General features: G+C 44.5%; 2 protein-coding genes across 6 annotated transcripts in view; both read right to left on the bottom strand.

Annotated features, from left to right (window-relative positions):
- ston1.S (stonin 1 S homeolog) overlaps positions 1–7,746 on the bottom strand; it is a 29,557-nt gene extending 21,811 nt beyond the window's left edge. Inside the window, exon 1 of the mRNA XM_018265050.2 lies at positions 7,299–7,746. The gene's annotated coding sequence lies outside the window, so the exon portion shown is untranslated. The remainder of the gene's footprint in view (positions 1–7,298) is intronic.
- Positions 7,747–17,213: 9,467 nt separating this feature from the next.
- LOC108717743 (protein phosphatase 1 regulatory subunit 21-like) overlaps positions 17,214–21,604 on the bottom strand; it is a 38,047-nt gene continuing 33,656 nt past the window's right edge. For all 5 annotated transcript variants that reach the window (XM_018265048.2, XM_041564288.1, XM_041564289.1 and 2 more), the window contains 2 exons: positions 19,624–19,752; positions 17,214–17,872 (listed from right to left, as the gene is read on the bottom strand). In XM_018265048.2, coding sequence (XP_018120537.1) covers positions 17,843–17,872; positions 19,624–19,752 — 159 coding nt within the window. In that variant the 3' untranslated portion in view covers positions 17,214–17,842. The remainder of the gene's footprint in view (positions 17,873–19,623; positions 19,753–21,604) is intronic.

The raw sequence follows: 21,604 nt of genomic DNA, 5'->3' as shown, positions 1-21,604 counted from the left end.
GTTCCCAATGATGGCCCCAATAAGACTGGTCTAATCAAACAGCCCCAACCCAAGAACTGAATGACATAGGGATCTCCTGCAGACCAGCTGGAAGAGTTCCAGATTCCTGACCCAACACAGTCCTTCCCAATAGGATTCCCTGAACTTTCCAGATAATCTCTGACTGAGCCCCAATCAGTTATTGCTCAGGGTCCCATTCCTGGACCAATAGGCTGTCGCTGTGGGCAGCTTTAGCCAATGAAGTCCAACCTAAGCATCGGAGTCCTGCTACAATATTTTCCTTTTTAACTTTGAATAATCCAAATATATGGAAAAGATTATCTGCAACTTCATCTGCAACATCTGCAGCGCATTCCCATATGGATAATGTGTGAGGAAAACTAATATCCCAATAACAGGGAGGAGGAGTTTGGCCTGGAGGCTCCACTTCTGCCTTTGAAGCTATATCACATACTGGAGACCTTGGGTTGGATCCCTGTGGCAACTCCCTGCAACTCGAAACAATTCACTCGATATCCCGCCATCCCTAGTGCTGTAAGTGTGTTCTGCTCTGGAAATAATTCCCCTTCATAACTGCAAATTAACTTGCCCTTGGACCGAAAGATTTTAGTGTCCCGCAGGGAACTCTGGGAGATGTAGTTCGTTATCAGAGAGAGAAAAGATCAAGTGCTAGCTCCATTTATTACTGCATGCAATAATTATATATTATAGAATCGCCCTACAGCATCTCTAGTCAGCGGTGCATGAAAGGGAGACTGAAGAGATTAATTTGGCCTGGAAGCAGCATGTGAGGCTATTTTTAAGGAAGTGTCATTTTGGGCCAAGAAATGTTGAACTTGAGTTCTGGAAAACTTTTATACTGCTGACATGGAAAGTTTTATTTTTGTGACATTAATGTGAATATTTCCTCTCTAGCAACAGCTGCACATAATGGCTGAGAGTCCCGTATAGTTTCTTGGCTTTCCGTCCTTTTTGCTCCTCCTTTCCTTCTCGTGTTCAATACTTATTCCCTGTGTCATTCCAATTTACTACACAGAACTTCATTTATAGATTTGTTAGTTGTGAGGTATTTGTATGTGTGGGTTCCTTGGCTTGTTACCGACATCTGGTATAAATTTCATGTCAATAGCCCCATTAGAAATAGATTTACTGACGTGTTCAATACTTATTCTCCCTGCTGTATATACACATGATTGTATCACATGGAGTAGCACTGTCTAACATGGAGCAACATCTGTACAACAAGAAAGTGCACCTGTTTAACAAGGATTAGTTCAACCTGTACAATTAGGAGTAGTAACACTTGTATAACATGGAGTAGCACCTGTATAACTGAGATTACCATCTGTATAACAAAGAATTTCCATACAACATGGAGCAGCACCCATGTAACATGGAATAGCGCCCGTTTAACATGGACTAGCGCCCGTGGAACATGGACTAGCGCCCATGTAACATGCACTAACGACCATGTAACATGGAGTAGCGACTGTGTAACATGGATTAGCACCTGTGTAACATGGAGAAGCACCTGTGTAACATGGAGCATCACCCATGTAACATGGAGTAGCGACTGTATAAAAAAGGAGTAGCACCCGTGCAACATAGAGTAGCACCCATGTAACTTGGAGTAGCGCCTGTATAAAAAAGGAGTAGCGACAGTAAAACATGGAGTAGCGACTGTATAACATGGAGTAGCGCCTGTGTAACATGGAGTAGGGACAGTATAACATGGAGTAGTGCCTGTATAATAAGGAGTAGTGACAGTATAACAAGGAGTAGTGCCTGTGTAACATGGAGTAGTGCCTGTTTAATAAGGAGTAGTGACAGTATAACAAGGAGTAGTGCCTGTGTAACATGGAGTAGTGCCTGTATAATAAGGAGTAGTGACAGTATAACATGGAGTAGCGCCTGTGTAACATGGAGTAGCACCTGTATAACATGGAGTAGTGCCCGTGTAACGAGGAGAAATGCTTGTGATATGAGGAGGTATGTGTATATAACAAAGAGAAATGAAGTAGTGAAATTCTAGGAGTTGCAAGTCAAATACCGCAGGTTGGACATCCCTAATATAAATGTCCTTTTGTCATTTTATTTACCTTTTTCCCCCTAAGTGGCCCCTCTGGTCCCGGGAGCCCAGGTGCAACAACCAAACCAAATCCTAATGAGAAATCCTTGTGTTCAAATGAACACACAGAAGGTCCCCTGTGACTATAATGTAGCGCTGGTGTCTTGTTACAGTTCAGCAGTCAGTATTGTAACGAGAGTGTTTCATGAGCCCTTATAGCCTATACAGGTTCCAGAGCAAAAGAAATGTATATACCATTTATATATATATATATATATATACCATGCCCACCCAAGGGTAAATATGTTTATGAATAAAACCGTGTTTCCTCTTTCAGCAGAAAGTTGTTTATAAGCGAAACTGAGACATTAATCGGCGCAGGATCTGAGCCGGGATATTGGGGTGCAAATGCCACGCATTTTCCATCTGCCCCCCCCCTCGTCACTTCCAATCTGCACTCGTCTGACCCTCGTTATTCCGGGGGAATATCCTGGGAATCTTTGTTACAGTGAAACCCATATGCCGTGCGGACGCAGCGGTTTTCATTATCCCCCAGTCGTTTAACAGCCGCCGCTCTCTCTCTCTCTCTCTCTCTGTTTGTTTGAAGGGAGACAAATGAAGTGGAAAGAGCACAAGTGGCCCCCAGGCCTCCCATTCTGGGTCCGTTTCCAAGAACAGCATTAGCGATAATCACCCGTGAAAATGGGAGAAATCCAATGATTTACGTTAACGTATTTGTTTCCCCGGCTCACACAGCAGCCAAACTTTTTCCACTTTCTCCATTCGGAAGTTTAGGGAATGTGTTTGTAACAGCGAGTTCCCCCCATGAGAATGTCAGACACGTTGCACCTGTGTTTGTGCTGCAGGACCATTTCTGCTGGTTTAAAGGGGAAGCTGTGCCAAAAGTTTAGCAAATAATAGATAAGCACTAGTTATGCGCAGTCCAGAAAAACTCGGCCCACACGCGACCCTAACCTGCTGGACCCTAACCTGCTGAACCCCAGCCTGCACCCGACTCTAACACGGCACGCTCCCCTCTTCATATAGCTGTGCCCACCTCACCCCGTATGACATCAAGAAAGGGGCGGGGCCTGCACAAGTATATAAGAAGGTGTGCACAGTGGGGCAAAAGAAGGCTGCAGGTGGGGAGAATTGAGGCTAAAGTTCAGAACCAAACCAGCCCGAGGATGTACTTCTGAAGTCAGTCCAAACCAGTGGGTAAAACTGTGGGTCCCACGGGCTTCGGACTGGCCCACACATCACTAATAAGCACCAATGTCACATGTGCAGAATGAGCAGGAGGCACTCCTTCTGTGTGTGCCCTAGTCTTGTAACTTCCAGTGATACCACTGCACCCGAGTCTGACACCCCTGTGGGGGCAACCGGAGTTATTACCTGTATGGAACGCATATAAGGACATTGTCAGGGGAAATGCAATTCCTGTATGCGATCTCCTATGCTAGAGGAATGCAACGTTGCCTGCTTTTCCACTCACCCCTCCTCAAAGCACACGTCACACCTCGCTCCTCCCTTCTCAGCGGTCAAGTCCTGCTCCTCCCTCCTCAGCCATCCGACCTGGGTCCTCGTTCCTCACTCCTCAGCCATCCCCTCTCTTCCCCTCCCTATTGCTATGAGCCTGTAACTGGGTCACTTTTGGAGTAAAGCAAAGTGCAGAATTTGTTATAAAGAGGTGAAAAGTAACTATGGAAGAAGTTAGAACTACTGGAAAGCTGTCGGTGTCAGACGGGGCGGGCTGGAACACCGGGAAAAAAACCCAACTCCCTAGACCCGCTCCCCACCTGACACCTTGTGCCCTGCCCCCGGGGGCCTTCCCTTTATCACAGCCTGAAACAAGTAGAAGAGACAAGGTAGCGGAGTGAAGAGTTTGGCAGCTCCAGTAGGCGCTGTACCCCCCCCCCCCCCAGTCTAATGCTGATTTAAGACTTTTTCAGTTTAAAAAGGAGGTGCAACATTTGTTTAGACCCCCCCCCAGCTCATAAGAAGGATCCAACAGAGATCCAACAACAGATCCATAAATATCTATGACAACAAATAAGGTTTTACCCCAAATCTCCCCCTAACTGTCATTCAAGCTGAGCTTTCAGGGTAGGAAAGAAGCACTAACCCCCGATCTATCAGTAACCAGCATTTAGACTGAGCCCCACCCTTGCCATGGCTCCAGCCCCCCCTGTTTGGGAACCACTGCCTTAATGCCACAGCCTTGCCCCATGCGTTAGACGACTGACTCCTGCCAAACAAGCAGCTTACAGGTGTGTATATAAACGCACATCACACACACACAACACACAGCAGAGAGAGAGCTGAATTGCAGCTTTGTACAGAGAGAGTGCAGAGTGCAGCGCTATTATATAACTCTGATTATTGGTTCAACTGGCTTGATGCAAAGCTGAAGCAGAATGAGAGCAGCCATCGCCCGGGGGTCTATAAAAGACACAGGGGGGCGGGAATTACACACGGGATCTGTTTTGAATCAGTGCAACTGTCATATGGACAAAGTGTCAGTGCCTATAGCTGTGCTAATAATAAGCAGGAAGGCTGATCCCCCTCTGTACGTGGATCATATCCCCACGTTATTGCCTGCACCTGCCCATCTGTCTTCTCTGTGTTCTTCACTGAAACCATCCGTTTTTTTTCCGATTGTTCACTAGATATAAATCGCTTTCCATATTTTTTATTTTTTACTTTAATGAAACTCAGGGTTTCTGCTCAGCAGGGACAAACACAAGAAATGGATCAACTAACAGATCTATTTAGTTACAGGGTCGCTGACCCCCCTCCCCAAGCTGATTCACAAACTCTTAAGAAGGGGGGGAAAATGAAACTGTAGGCTTCAATATTAGAAAAACGGTCACAAATAGAAAACAGGAAGTAACTGAAAAAAAAGGTCCTTATTTCTGCTGAACAATCTGAAAACAATTGAATGTAATAGGGATACTGTCACGGGAAAACGTGTTTTTTTTCAAAACACATCAGTTAATAGTGCTGCTCCAGCAGACGTCTGCACTGAAATCCATTTTTCAAAAGAGCAAACAGATTTATTTATATTTCATTTTGAAATCTGACATGGGGCTAGACATATTTTCAATTTCACAGCTGCCCCCAGGCATGTGACTTGTGCTCTGAAAAACTTCAGTCACTTTTTACTGCTGCACTGCAAATTGGAGTAAAATCACCCCCCCCCAGCTGCCCATTAGCTGAAAAATGGGAAGGTAACCAGATAACAGCTCCCTGGTAGATATAAGAACTCAATAGTAACAATCCAGGTCCCACTGTGACACATTCAGTTTACATTGTGTAGGAGAAACAATAGCCTGCCAGAAAGCAGTTCCATAGTGCAGCACTGGCTCTTTCTGAAAGCACATGACCAGGCAAAATGACCTGAGATGCCCCTACATACCAATATTATAACTAAAAAATACACTTGTTGCGTTAGGAATGACATTTTACATGGTAGAGTGGTTTGTTGCAGTGTAATCAGTGTCATTTAGAAAAACTACACCATAAAAATAAAGGACAGTGTCCCGTTTAAAAAAAATGTTGGAAGATGAACAACCCCAGCCGTGAAATTACTGGTGTGTTATGGGTGCTCTCACTCCCGGGGTGCCCTTGTGTCCAGTCACAGAACTGGGTGCACATGCTACAAACTCTTTTTGAGTTCCCAGAGGGAGAGCTCAATATAAACAGAGATACAAGGTGTCCACTAGAAAATTACAATATTATTTTATTATTGTGTCTTCTGAGCATCCAACCCCTCTCCCTCCAAACAAACAACAAAAACACCAACTACTGGGCCTCATATAAACTCCCATGACTCCCCCGTGCCTGGACTTTACATGCTGACTGACAATATCACAATTCCATGTAATTGGCCAATGAAAGAAAAACATAAAAGTCTCTTTCTAAAAGTCACTGAGCTGGAAACACAGCAATGAGCAGCACCGCTGACACGCACCCAATGAAATGCACATGTGCAGCTGGGACCCCTCTTACCCAGAGTGCACTGGGGCTGCTGCCATACTGCACAACACCCACCTTACTGACAGCACAACGGCAATATACTTCTGTAGTACAGCCCCAAGCACACCCAGACAGACAGACAGACACACACACAGGCACATACACAGACAGACACACACACAGGCACATACACACACAGACACACACACAGGCGCACACACACAGACAGACACAGACACACAGGCACATACACACACACACATACACACACATACACACACACACAGACATAGAAACACACACAGGCACATACGCACACAGACAGACACACAGACAGACACACAGACAGACAGGGTATCAGTGACATATTAAAGGTGCCAGCCTGTAACCCACTTGTAAACCCTGATTAGAAGGCACCCGCGCGAATACAAGGTTTTTACCTATTTGGATCCCCCCCCCACTCCAGCCCTTCTTGAAATCGCAAACTGGAGAGCTGCTGAAAAAAAAGCTAAATAACTCAAAAAACACAAATAACAATGAAAACCAGTTGCAAATTGTGTGAGAATACCCGTCTCTACATCATACGTCATCCTACAACAACCCCTTTACATTACATTCCCTATGTCTGTGGCTTGGGCAGGAGTCAGGACACTCAAACAGTCCTAGGCCTTTCCCTGACATTCATGGGGGCTGCTGGGAGTTGTAGTCACATGGGCACAGGCAATACTAAAGAGAAACCCGCCAGTGAATAGCAGAAAGATGAAAAGAATGACGGGAACTGATGCTGTTTTTAAGGAATTCTAAGATCAGGGATATTTCTGGACTTCTGAAGGCAACACAATTATCCACAGGTGTTTGTTTTATGGTTTGTACTTTGTGCCCCCTGTGACTGTATTTAATCTGCATTGTGTGTACAGGAATGAGTAAAGCCATGTGCAGCCCTTATAGACCATTATATCTGTGTGTATTATATATATATATATATATATATATATATATATATATATATATATATATATATCGATCCAAGTTCATGGAAAGAAGAGGTAAATAAATCCTAGGATATAGCCGGGAAGCATAAAACGACCCACTTTCCTCTCTGGATGCCCCGTCCCCCTACTACTCCCAGCGACCCTACGAAGAGCCGGTGAAACAGACACCCCTGTCCAACTCCCAGCGACCGAACTGAGGGAGAGAGTTAAATGATTAAGAGGAACCCCCGTGGCGCCCCATTAGAATCTCTCGCACTTACTGGTTGGGGGGGGTGACGCTGTCCCGGCTGTGCAGCTGTTTCAAGTTCCCCGGCAGTTTCAGGCGGCAGTTTGGGAGCTCAGACTCAGAGTCGCTTTGCTCGGCGGGCGGAGACGGAGGAAACTTTGCTGCGCGGCTGCCGGGGAGTTCGGAACCGAAGCGCCTGATCCGGGGCAAGGCCTGGCCGACTGCCAGTTTATTCCAAAGCGTTTCACTTGGGTCCGCTCCCCTGGCACCGGCCGCTCATTCCACTGTTCTTTCCTGCCCGGTGGGGGGCGACCCTGTGTGCTGGGAACTAGCGACTCAACATCCCCCCAACGTCTGGTTCTCACTTCTGCCTCCTTTGGTCTAAAAATTCATAGAATGATGTAGATTTGCTCAAATCCTCTGTTTGGCCGCTGCACCTCAGTCTCTCTCCTCCTCACACTTCAGCCTACAGTACTGCTGCCTGCCAGCTGGGGTCACTTCTCTGCTTTTCAGGCCACTGCCAGCTCTGAGCTCAACTGCCAGCTGGGGTCACTTCTCTGCTTCTCAGGCCACTGCCAGCCTGGGGTCACTTCTCTGCTTCTCAGGCCACTGCCAGCTCTGAGCTCAACTGCCAGCCTGGGGTCACTTCTCTGCTTCTCAGGCCACTGCCAGCTCTGAGTTCAACTGCCAGCTGGGGTCACTTCTCTGCTTCTTAGGCCACTGCCAGATCTGAGCTCAACTGCCAGCCTGGGGTCACTTCTCTGCTTCTCAGGCCACTGCCAACTCTGAGCTCAACTGCCAGCTGGGGTCACTTTTCTGCTTCTCAGGCCACTGCCAGCTCTGAGCTCAACTGCCAGCCTGGGGTCACTTCTCTGCTTCTCAGGCCACTGTCAGCTCTGATCTCAACTGCCAGCCCGGGTCACTTCTCTGCTTCTAAGGCCACTGCCAGCTCTGAGCTCAACTGCCAGCCGGGGTCACTTCTCTGTGTCTAAGTCTACTGCCAGCTCTGAGCTCAACTGCCAGCCTGGGGTCACTTCTCTGCTTCTAAGGCCACTGCCAGCTCTAAGCTCAACTGCCAGCCGGGAGTCACTCTGCTTCTAAGGCCACTGCCAGCTCTGAGCTCAACTGCCAGCCAGTGGTCACTCTGCTTCTAAGGCCACTGCCAGCTCTGAGCTCAACCGCAGCCAGTGGTCACTCTGCTTCTAAGACAACTGCCAGCTCTGAGCTCAACTGCCAGCCGGGGGGTCACTCTGCTTCTAAGGCCACTGCCAGCTCTGAGCTCAACTGCCAGCCAGGGGTCACTCTGCTTCTCAGGTCACTGCCAGCTCTGAGCTCAACTGCCAGCCAGCAGCGGGGGGTCACTTCTCTGCTTTTCAGGCCACAACCAGCTCTGAGCTCAACTGCCAGCCGGGCGCCACCTTGTGCTTTGTGTCGGTATAGGGGCAGGTACTGCAGCAACTTGGCCCTATGGTCAGTTTCAGGTTCCACACTGGGGTAAAAGCCCAAGAGTATTGAACTGAACCCATCACTGCAGAATGCAGATACTGCCAGTTGAACCTACACCGTGATACAGACCTTGTGTCATTCATAATCCGTGTTGTGCTGAACATGTAACAGATAAGTGGCACTTGGGATACAACATCTTGGCCCTATGGCCTTGCTCTCTGGCAATTTTAAGGACACTGAATTTTTTTACCTGTAGCTCAGGGGTAATTAAGGTACAAGGTGCTTTTGCATCAAGGCAAAGAAACCAAACTGCACTCCTATGTGCTGCCAACCATTAATGGAGAGGTCGGCTGGGGCAGCTGAGTTTCTCTATTCAACGTCTCACCAGAAGTCCCATGAATATCTGCCATGGAATTGCACAGGAAACCAGTGCAAGGTCAGGTGGGGACAGAAAGAGAAGGAGGAGACCACAAGGCAGAGCTGAGCTGGCCATGGGGTTGGCACAGTATAAACATATGAAATTTCAGTTCTGTTTTTAACAAATGCTGTGGAAATAGTGACTTGCACGGAAACCTACTGCAGTGTAGTGTAACTTACCATACTGCCTCTCTGCCTGTACTCTGTGGGTTCTTTAGGCTAAACAAAGAATTGGGTTAGAAATGCTACACTTTATATTTTGGGTTCCTGTATGATTCCCAAACCACCACAGCAACCCACTCTGAAGATGCCCCCCACCAGCCCCCCATCTTTTTTCCTGCTGATTTCCAGCACATGCTCTGGGCTGCTGTCAATTAAATGAGCTTAGGGACCGTCTTACAATATATAAACAATATCCATGTTATGGTAGCAGCGGTGTAACTAAAAAAGGGGGTCCAGCGCACTCCCATCCCCATCCTAGAGCACACTGAGCATGTGCAGTGCCACTGACACTCAAAGGATGACAAAAGTTGAGGACAAGATCCAATTTGGGGAGCTGCTATGGACAGCTTTGAAGTCCTGGATCATTACTGTTATAGGGCCTACTAAGTCCGGTTCCCCCTAATTTACTGCTTAGATTAAATTTGAGGAGCAGTATGTGGTTGGTTCTGTTGTGCTGAATGCACATTTATAATGGGGCTCAGGCATGAGTTCAGCAATGAGATCCCTAGAACAAATCCTTGCAGAAGAATGTCAATGTTTGTGTTGAATCAGCTGGTGGAGATGCCTTTGCCTCTCCTTGGCCCCTTCCCAAAATCCTCTCATTCCCAGCAGTGCCTTGAACTTCTCAGCGCAGCCAGGGAAGCGTCAGACATTTCTCTTGGACAAGTGACAAATCCTCGTGATGTTCCGCTGACACAACTGCAAATGTTCTGGGCACAAAGTTATCCAAATAAAAGGCAAACCCTCCTGTTTTTATCAAAAATGAAAATATCTGCAAATTTCTCTTCACATTGAGATGGTTTTGCATTAAGTATCAGGAAACAGAGCTGGTTTAATATATTTTACCCCCCCAATCCTTTCAGATTTGGCTTCAGGCAGAACATGAGCAACTGCAACTCCTGCAGATGTTTTGGGGCCTACAAGGCTGTTCGGGGATGCTGGGAGTTTTGGTGCCATAGGAGGCCTGTTTATCAGATATAAATATATATATATATATTTTTTTTTTTTTTTATAGAGATAATATAATGATAATATAAAGGTCAGTTTGAGTTTTAACAGTAAAAGTTTTTTTTACCCAGATTTCTGGTAGTTGATTCCATGTGACTGGGAGTCTCTTCACTGAGACTAATGATCCTGTGTCTGGGCTCCAATCAATTCTGTCCCTTTAACACAAAACAGATCTGGAGAAACATTCTTTCCACCCAGAGCACATGGAGGTGCTTGTGCATCACACACACACATGCCAAAAAACACAATTATGGGATGGTTTATTCCCTAATTACTGGATTTCAGAATGGCACCGTAGGGTTGGGCATGATCTGGGCAGTGGAACAAGGGTTCCTTTGCAGCAGCTGATAATGGAGTGTTAATTCCACTTACTCCCAGTGGGGGTTGCCACTCATGTTGAGGAGGATAAGTCACTTCATGGTAATGGTTCACCCAGCAGAAGGAAATTGGGCCCTCTTTGGGGGTACATGCATGCACAGCCCACAAGCCATTACCCCTGCTAGTCCTTAAAAACAGGAATCTGGTGGGGGGGGGGAGGTGCCCAATATGATATTGCAGTATGAATGCATTGCCTCTCTGTGCTCCCCTTGTCTTTCCATCAGGATCAGATGAAGGAAGGGTTAAACTTTAGGAAATGTTTCCCATTGGCTGTGTCAGTGCACAAACTGGCTTAAATTTATTGTAGCTCAAAAGGTTGAATTCCAGAGGCTTGTGAGGTTTCCATGATCGGAATGTGACATCTGCTAAATTGCTTGTCTTCCTTTATTTGCGATAGGCAGGGAGGGGGGGGTTAAAGCTCAGACTTCAGCTTTGTTTTTCCAGGCCTCATACATTAACCCCGGGTCATACTGTAAGTATGCACTGGCACCCCTGGCTTTGCATCTGGTACCCCTGACTGTGGCTCTGGCACACTTAGCTGAGGCTCTGGCACCCCTGGCTTTGCCTCTGGTACCCCGACTGTGGCACCGGCAGCCCTGGCTTTGCCTCTGGTACCCCGACTGTGGCTCTGGCACCCCTGAATGTGGCTCTGGCACCCCTGGCTTTGCCTCTGTTACCCCGACTGTGGCTCTGGCACCCCTGGCGTTGCCTCTGTTACCCCGACTGTGGCTCTGGCACCCCTGGCGTTGCCTCTGGCGCCCCTGACTGTGGCTCTGGCACCCCTGGCTGTAGCTCTGGCACCCCTGGCTTTGCCTCTGGTACCCTGACTATGGCTCTGACACCCCTGGCGTTGCCTCTGGCGCCCCTGACTATGGCTCTGGCACCCCTGGCTGTAGCTCTGGCACCCCTGGCTTTGCTTCTGGTATTCTGACTGTGGCTCTGGCACCCCTAGCTGAGGCTTTGGAACTCCTGACTGTGGCTCTGGCTTGTGTTCTTTTCTTTGCTGCAGCTTATTTGGAAACAGTAATAAGCTGAATATACGCACTGTTACCAACAGCAGATGCTTGACTTCTGCATAACTTCCATCATTCCTCTCTTATTTAGTCTATTTTCCAGTGGTCTCTCTCTCCCCCCCTTGGGTGTATGGCTTGAAGGCAGCATTGGAGCCAATTACTAGCAGCATTATCAGGAATACACTATATGGGCCCAAAGTGCTGACCTTATAATGCCATAGTTTATAGCCTGAGGGGACTTTCACATATAATATATATTAGTCAACAGCTTTAATCATATATAGGTGTTTGTAGGATGTAGTTCAACATCCTATATAATAAAGTTGAAGTGTCTCTGCGTCCAGTCCCTGTGTCCGTGGGATTGCGCTACTGCGCATGTGCCCCACGGACTCTCTCTGGCGAATTCGTCCAGTCCCTGTGTCCGTCTGTTTTTATAAATGTTTGACTACATATGTTCTAGCGCCCGTTAATTTAACGGGCTTAATGTCTAGTACTGTATATAAAGCTGACATTTCAACATCTCATGAATGGATCGATTGCTGCTCCAGAATATGACACGTGCCATGAAAAGACGGATATAACATGGGTCCCACGTCCCAGAGGAGCCCACGTGCCATCAGAATGAATGGAAACATCTTCCCTTTTACTGTTCTTTGTAGAGGAGCAAAGAGCATATGTTTTGTCCAGGGAAAGACAGATGACAGAACTTGAAGTCGTTGGAGGTTTGAGGACAATTTGAAGACAATTCGATGACACTGGATGTAATATATTAGCTCTACAAATGTCCTTGTTAAATAACACGTGGGGGTGTTGGGAATAGAAACTTTACAAGAGATTTGCTGTGGGAAGAAGGTTCATACATGACCATTGCTCCAGTAAATCGATCTGGGAAAGAGTGACAACCGTATTGGGGCTAACAAACCCAAAATGGCAGATTGTTCAGTTCTTTCCATGATGTGACCAAACATTAGAGCAAAAGCATTGAGCCCCTCTCTTATCTGCTGCAGTGGAAATGATTCAGGGCGCCTCTTTGTTATCCTTTTTCATTTATTTTTTTTGGTGACAATAAAAGGCTTTTTATTACACTTCGCAAGGGATGAAAAATGTTCTCCCCTTGTCTGCAGAGCGCCGAAACAAAACATCCCCGGCGAGTTACTGTCTAGGAAAAAAAGAACTTTGTTAGCAAAGCATTACACGTCTCAGAAGAGGATTTAAAGAGAAGAAATGTTCATAATTTGCCAGCCGTTTCCGTCGTTGTCATCCTCGCCGTTATGTCGCTAATCTTTGCACAATTCGTAGGATTGGTGAAAAATGGCTTTAATAAATTTGAAGGCCATGCATTATTTAAATGAAAGGGAAATTAAAGCAAAGGACGGCGGAGAAGTTGCGAGATGGCGTTCTTCTGACTTTGACGCAGTCATAGCATTAAGGGGATCTCAGGCTCCAATTCAGAGTAATTTGCCAATAGGGAATATATGAAAGAGCCGTACTGCGGCAAGCAATGTGCACTTAGATACAGATACACCCATTTTTATTATCGGAATTGACTATTGAAGCCTAAATTAACATTGCCGACACAGGCTGCTCTACATCATACAACATACTTAAAAATTCTGTATTTTATACCCTGTAGAAACAATTTGGGGAAGACCCTTTCCTGTTTCAGCAAGATCATAACCCCAAGAGGTCCATACAGAATGGGATTGCGGAGACAGAAGAGGAAGAACTTAACCCATCTGTGTGATGAACAGGAATGTTGATGCGAGCCAGGCCTGATCCCCAACATCAGTTTCCAACCTCTTCCATATGAATGGAAGCAAATCCCACCAACATTTAGTAGACAGCCTTCCTAGAAGAACAGAGGACATTATGGCAGCAAAAGGAGGAACAACTTCATATTCATACTCATGGTTTGGGAATGAGATGTTCAACAGGCAGGGCTTTTTGGCCAAATTACTTTTTGGTCATGTAGGGCTTCCCATAGCAATTCAGTTTTAATTCATGAATATGGAAACCACCAACAAGAAGAAAAAAAAACCCTGGGAATGGACTCTGCAGAGAGACTCATCAGGAAGAGAACAAGAAGAAGTTTCTCTGCAAAGCTGAGCTGGTAGCCCAGAATCTGTTGAACTTGGACTTCAAAGGAGAGTCAGAACTCTGTCCCCTAGAGAAATTATTTTTAATGATAGTAAGAACCCTGGTCTGCTTCAAACAGAAGGCTACAATAAAGAGCCCATTTCACTGCCAGGAATTATCCCCCCGTGACCTCTGTATAGACCCACACAAACCTAAACAAATTTAAATTTTTTGGTGCCTGTAAATCAACTTGCAAAATCGTTAAATTTGAAGCCCAATGGCACAATATACAGTACTTTTACTGAAGCTTGTGTATGTGTGTGTGCGTCTCTGGACAAATAATGCCCTTGAAACCGTCAACTGTGCTGAACCAGCAAAATGCCTTCCGCTGAAATAGTATTTATAGAGTTTCCTAATCTAATCACCTTAAAGATCTCCAGTATTCCAGGGCTTTGCTACCGCAAATAACAGAGATACGACCCATAAAGCAAAATTGAACATGCCAGGAACACAATTCTTGTTGTTAATTTAGGATTAATCTCGCTGAATAATGAAACCTCCTTAATATGAATGCGGAGAAAAGTCGTCAGCAAGACAAATAGGGAAGTTGATACCGCAAGATTATTCCCGTCCATCGCTAAAACAAAGGCTTCAGGTTTTATGAAGCAATCGAACGGTGTCAGAGATAATTCTGGGGAATAAATGAAATGTGGGACATGTCAAAACCTTTTTGCAAATCTATAACTCATCTTGTAACCAAAAACATCCTCTGATGTAGTATTTCGTTAAAGGGAAAGTAAAGCAAGGTTCATCTTTTCTATAATCTCTTTTGTTTAGACGAAATGTCTAAACAAAAGGGCTTATTTCATAGGGTAAGAAATATTTCTTCTACTGTACATATATATAGTCAAGGATTCTCCTCATCACCATGTTGTGGGGTCTATCCGCTATCCTACCAGTGGACCTGTCAGATCCTAAGTATGGGTAACAAAACTACATTCATTCCAAATGAATAGAGAGACCTGTAGAAATTTGGAGTGGTGACCATACAGTATGATCCACTGAAATGATTTTATACACATAATAGATGAGCTATAAGAAGTTTGATGGACAAAAATATTGGCTGCAGACTGAAGATGGAAACATTCCCCCAATAATTAATTTCAGGAATTTCTGACATGTAAGTAATGTGTTTCTTTCCGCCCTGCTCCCAAAACAACAGTTTGGCATTTGACTCAGGCATAATGAAACGCAAAGCAATAAATAAAAAAAAGATTTACTGGCAGCCGATCCATTTAGGAGAGAAGATTTACAACTGGAACATTTTTATCTGTTTCATGATATTCTTGAGAATAATTGTATTTTTAGGTAAACAGATTATGGAGTTTTACATGGAGATTCAGGGGATCCTTTCTAAAATTGAAGAACTATTGTAAAAATAGTATCAAAAGAAAAGCAAAAGTATGCGGACATCCCTTCAAGTTACGGCAATTGGCTATTTAAGCCACACCCACCAATGCTAACACAGGTTTCCACTTTGTGGCAACGATTTGGTGAAGGTCCTTTCCAGTTTGAGCAGGATAATCAGGGTCCGACTGGGGGGCCCGGGGCCCACCGGGGCTGCTGTCTCAGGGCCTGCCTTCGGGCCCCATGCCGCAGCTTTAGAGCCCCCCACCTCCCCAGCTGCATGTGCGAGAAGGTCTGCAGCTTAGTGCAGGAAGCTGGTCTGGGCTGGCAGGGGCCATCGGGTTTTATTCCCCGTTGTCCAACTGGTCCAGTCCGACCCTGAGGATAATAACCCCAAGCACAAAGGTCCATACAGAACAGGACAGACTAACTGTTTTGCCAGGAGTCCTGATCTCAACCCAAATGAACGGTTATGCAATGAATTGGAACTTCAACGGTGAGCTAGATTTGATCCCCCAACAACCGTGTCTAACCTCTAATGCATCAGTGGAAGCAAAGCCCACCAATAATGTTCCAACATCTAGTGGAAGCCTTGCCAGAAAAGTAGAAGGTAAAGGCTATTTTAGCAGCAAGAAATGGCAAATCCAGGTCCATACAGAATGGGTTTGTAGAGATCTGAGAGGAAGAACTTGACCATCCTGCACAGAGCCCTGACCTCAACCCAACTGAACCGGAACAAAAATGCAAGTCAGGCCTCAGCTGCCAACATCAGTCATACACGTATGAATGGAAGCAAATGCCAACAACAGTGTTTCAACATCTACTGGAAAGTCTTCAGAGAAGAGTAATGGACAAAGGCTGGTTTAGCAGCAAAGAGAGGATAAACTTTCTATTAATACCATTGGTTATTGGAATGTGATGTCGAACAGGCAGGTGTCTACATTCTTTTGGCCAGATCCTGTGTGTATATATTATATAAAATTATTATTGAGATATTTAAAACTGTATTAATGTGCAAGCTCAACCAATTGTTTTGCCTGACGCAGTCAACATATTTATGATATATGTTTGTGTTAGCAGAAATTTCTTGGTTGTTGTACGGACAAAAACGACGTGGAAGCAGAAGTCAGAAGGGAAGACTTAGTCCATGTTTGACCCACCATTTGTCCACTGAGCTACCGCAGTAAAAGGAATATGCTAAAATATTTTCAATAAGTGATTAACAGCTATCCAGGGATGCTTTGGGCAGGAGAATTTTCCCAAGAAGTGGAACCAACTGGGAGGTGTCAACATATGAAAAGAGGGAAATAGATGAATATGGCATTTACCTGGACATGGTGCTATGGCTTGCAAATTGTATGATCATAACCTTGCAACTAAAAGCTCCTGCTTCTGATAATATATGCACTGGCACCGTTTCCAAATTACTAATGAAAAAAGAAACCAGGAATTGCTTAATCCCCGCTCTTTTGTACATATCTGCTTTTCATAGCGAGCCAATCAGAAGGAAGGGGGCGTTCTTTCACGAATACTGATCAAGGCAAATCCAAATCCTGAAAAGATAAGTACTAGACACACAAAGTATAATTTCATAAGAATTTATTGGCAAAGTTGTGATTTTTCTTTTTTGACTTTGAAGAAAAAGATGATTTAGGCGGAGGCATTATTTGAAATTTTGCGTAAACAGACAGTGAATTGCATGGAAGTGGTTCCCTTTCAGACATAGAGACACTGGTTATAACATAATATATGAGTTTTGCCAAGAAAACCAATGGTTACATCTATAACATACATGACATGGAAGTGTACAAAAACCTTAAAGGGGTTGTTCACCTTTGAGATAACTTTTAGTATAATGTAGAGAGTGATATTTTGAGATAATTTGCAGTTTGTTTTCATTTTTTATTATTTAAGGTTTTTGAGTTTATTTTATTATAGCTTTTTATTCAGCAACTCTCTGGTTTGCATTTTAAGCAATCTGGTAGCTAGGGTCCAAATTACCCTAGCAACCATGCACTGGAAAGAGTAATAAAAATTAGCAATAACAATAAATTTGTAGCCTTAGAGAGCATTTGATTTTTAGAAGGGGTCAGCGACGCCCATTTTAAAAGCTGCCAAGAGTCATATGAAAAACGCAAACAATTAAAAAACTATAAAAAGTAGTTGCTTAGAATTGACCGTTCTATAACATACTAAAAGTTACCTTCAAGGTGAACCACTCCTTTAAAGCTATATATGTAGAAACAAATTACGGTAAAATGAAAGGGGTAGTTCTCACCTTTAAGTAAACTTTTAATATGTAATAGAATGACCAATTCTAATCAACCTTTACATTGGTTTTCATTATTTATTTTGTATTTTTTTTTATAAATATTTGCCTTTTTCTTCTCTTTCCAACTTTCAAATGGACGTCACTGACAGGTGCCTTCAGGGATTGCTTTGAATTAGCAACAAAAAGAGTTATACCCTTTGCCCTACCTAGAAAGGCAGATACTCTGTAGTCACTTTCACAAAGCTAAACTGACACCAAACATTCTCGTAGAGACTAGCAAAGGCCGCCCTGCAACCTGTACAGCAGCAAATTCTTCTAAAGCGCAGCCACTTGTCTCAACTATCGCATCTTGTTCTTCTTAGAATTTCCCTATGGGAACAAATAGCAAAAAAGATTAGACTATGCATACATACACAATTTATAGCAATTGTATGTGTTTCCATCCATTAGTCAATAACCTCTGCTCTTCTGGGTAACTGCTCAGACTAAGTGCAACTTCCTTCATAAATGTTGGGGTTACATAAAAAAGATTCCACTACCTGATAGAGACCCAACATGTTACTAGCTACAAAGCTTTACTGAGCAAGCAGTGGAGAACCAAGAGTGTCTATATCCCATGGAAAACACACATGACTGTTCCCTTGGTGCAGAGGTTGTTGGACATTTTTAGCTCAAGCTCCTTTTGAAGGTCCAGCCTTTGGTCAGGGTCCCCCCTTAGCTCACATATGTTTGTGGATACAGGACTTCAATCATAGTTCAACATCTTGGAAAGAAAACACAATTTCACCCCAAGTATCCCTCAAAATGTCCTTAAAGCTGGGATTTCAAGTGCAAAAGTCATTCTCCATACATCTCATCCTGACTGGCCTTCAGATTGAAATCCTCCTGCTATTGCTTGAAACAGTGCATATACTGTACAAAGCCTGTTCTGTCTGTAATTAATTCATAACCATTGGAGTTATACATGTATTTCATTGCTGTAAAGCATGCCACTGCATAACATAATACACCTTCCTTCACCAATATCTGTGAGGACCATTCCTGTGTAAAAATGGTTTTACCGTAACCCAGGGCCGCCATTAGAAATCAAGGGGCCCCATACAACATTTTTGGGGGTCCCTGGGCCCCGCCCACCCTGGAACCAGGCCCCACCTAGACCCCGCCACATCACAGTTAAAAGACCACACATCAGCGCTAAAAAAGTACCCCCCACACACAAGTTATAAAAAGCTATTGATGGTCAGGCCCCCCTTACAAGTAAAAAAAATTGGGCCCCAAAAAATTTTTTTTAAAAAAATATTGGTGCCAGGACCCCTCTTACATGTTAAAAAAAATTGGGGCCCCAACAATTTTTTTATAAAAAAAAAAAAACATTGGTGCTAGGACCCCCCTTACAAGTTAAAAAAAATTGGGGCCCCAAAAAAATATTTTTAAAAAACATTGGTTGCAGGGGCCTATAGAATATTGAAATAATACATTTGTGGCCAGGGGATTAAAAAAAAAAACTCAAATTGGTGTAGAATTATTTTAATTTTAGAATTGAACTCATGGCTTCAGGACTTCAACTTTCATCTTTCGCGACTTTAGGTCTTTTCGCCACGTCAGGACTTCAATTTCAACTGTTTTCATGACTTCGGGTCTTTTCACCACTTCGGGACTTTGGCTTCGGCTATTTTCGTAACTTCGGGTCTTTTCGCCACTTTGGGACTTTGGCTTTTCAGGACATTTTCAGCTGTGCGGAATCAAAAATGGCTGCAAATCTTCGGCGCTCGGAAGGGGGGCCTGGCTCTTTCAAAAGTGCAGCACTGCCGGGCCCCACTTCATGCCCGGTCCCGTGACACTTGTCCCCTCTGTCCCCCCCTGATGGCGGCCCTGCCGTAACCCAAACTCTAACTAGGTTCAGACCAGAAGGCTGGGGAGTCTCCAAATAAAGAAATAAGTGTTGAAACAATCAATACTTAAAACAATCAAAGATTAGTGGTAAAAAAAACAAAAATACACCATAGTTTTACCAGAGATATTACAGCCCCAAACGTCCTCAATGAGCTATTATTTCAAGTGTTACCAGAATGCCCTTCAGCAAGTAATTTTAACTATGAGAGTTGATTCCAAATACCCACCTTGTTAGCCATCTTTAAAGTGTCGATCTCTTCTCGTTGCTTTGACAATGTTTCATTCATAATACAGAGGTGGTCACTCATCATGCTCAGCTGATCTCCGTAGCTCCTCTTAGTTGTAATTAATTCATCCTGAAGAACAGTAACACATTGCACTGAAAGTTTTATTTTTAAGTTTAAAATGCTAGGCTCGTTCCATTTCCTCAAGGTCAACTGGACATTACAGATATGGATTGTTAGCTTTGTACTCTGTGAATTCAAAGCTAATTGCACCTATTCAATATTTCTACTAGGCCTTGATAAGGTGAAAGTCCAGTCTGGACACTACAAGTATTATGAAGCAAAATAGGCAACAGCTCAGTGCCTAGGCACCTTGGTGGAAACCAAGTATTAGTACCATAGTATTATATTGTTCTACAAAGCTGGGGTAACTGGTGCATGAAAGGCCAGATCTTTCTGCACCATGAGAAACTAGTGGCATGACAACAGGAGGACAGACTCCATAGCTGAAAGGGGTTCCAGTAACTACAGAAGGACAGACTCCATATCTGACATGGGTTCCAGCAACTACAAGAGGATAGAATCCACAGCTGGAAGGGGTTCTAGCACCTATAGGAGGACAGATTCCATAGCGGACAAGAGTTCCAGTAACTACAGGAGGACAGACTCCATAGATGAAAGGCATTGCAGTAACTACAGGAGGACAGACTCCACAGATGAAAGGTGTTCCAGTAACTACAGGAGGAAAGACTCCTTTGAGGAAAGGGGTTCCAGCAACTACGGGAGGACAGACTCCATAGCTGACAGGGCTTCCAGGAACTACAGGAGGAAAGACTCCTTCGGTGAAAGGGGTTCCAGGGGCTACAGGTAGACAGACTCCATAGCGGACAAGAGTTCCAGTAACTACAGGAGGAAAGACTCCTTCGATGAAAGAGGTTCCAGTGGCTACAGGAGGACAGATTCCATAGCTGACAGGGATTCCAGTAACTACAGGAGGACACACTCCATAGCTGACAGGGGTTAAATTTACTACAGGAGGACAGACTCCATAGATGAAAGGGTTCCAGTAATTACAGGAGGGCAGACTCCATAGCTGACAGGGCTTTTAGTGAGGTTCAAGTGACTTCCCTCCACTGGACAGCACCAATGGATGTGGAAGTAGGCGACCCTTGAGGGAGGTGTGTGGGTGGTGGGTTAGAACCAAACTTTGCTGGCAGGGGTGCTTAGCAGTATATTTATAATAAATGAACACCCACCCAGCTATATGGCTGAAACACCTGTATCAATTTTGAAGCCCTTTCAGTATAATGAAGAATATATCCAGTCTACTGATGAAAGTTTTCCTTTAAGCATAACAGGAGGGGAGGGGGAAAGAAAGAGGCAGCAGGCTCTGCTCTTATTAAAATGCCCATGTATCTTTCTGACAGTGCACACGAATAAGACACTACATTATTCATGTCCAAAGCTGAAAAAAAAGAAAGCAATGCTGACGGCAATCAGTATTCTTCAACATAAAGGTCATCAAGGAATCCAAAGCCCAGGGAAGGAGAAGAGATAAAAGGAGAGGAGAGAATGTGCATTAATACACAGAGGATAAATTAAATGCTATTTAGAAAACATTTCCAAGTCACAGAGTCTGATGTAACCGAGCAAGAGAATTGGATTCTTTTTAGAATGGTGTCAAAATTAGCATGATATGTGGCTGAGCAAGAAAAGAGAACCTTGTTAAAAGAAGAAAGAGAACCTTGTTAAATGATCCCCAAAAGCGACTGGAAGTGTTGGATCTCACGGTTTTGTTTCAGGTCCTGCTTGGCGATTTGCATCAGTCCTGCCCAGCTGTCCGACCATTTGGCGGGAGCAGCAGGGTCACGGGACAGAAGTGCGAATCTAAGAGAAAGTTGTCTTTGCACAGCTGTGTCCCCAGAGTGGGAATTACAGATAAGTAGATATTAAGGGTGGGAGATGAAAGCCGAGGGAAGTCACA

Source organism: Xenopus laevis, chromosome 5S, assembly GCF_017654675.1.
Source record: "Xenopus laevis strain J_2021 chromosome 5S, Xenopus_laevis_v10.1, whole genome shotgun sequence".
Classification (NCBI taxonomy): domain Eukaryota; kingdom Metazoa; phylum Chordata; class Amphibia; order Anura; family Pipidae; genus Xenopus; species Xenopus laevis.
The sequence above is the reverse complement of the archived record's forward strand: the minus strand, read 5'-3'. Positions and strand labels throughout refer to the sequence as shown.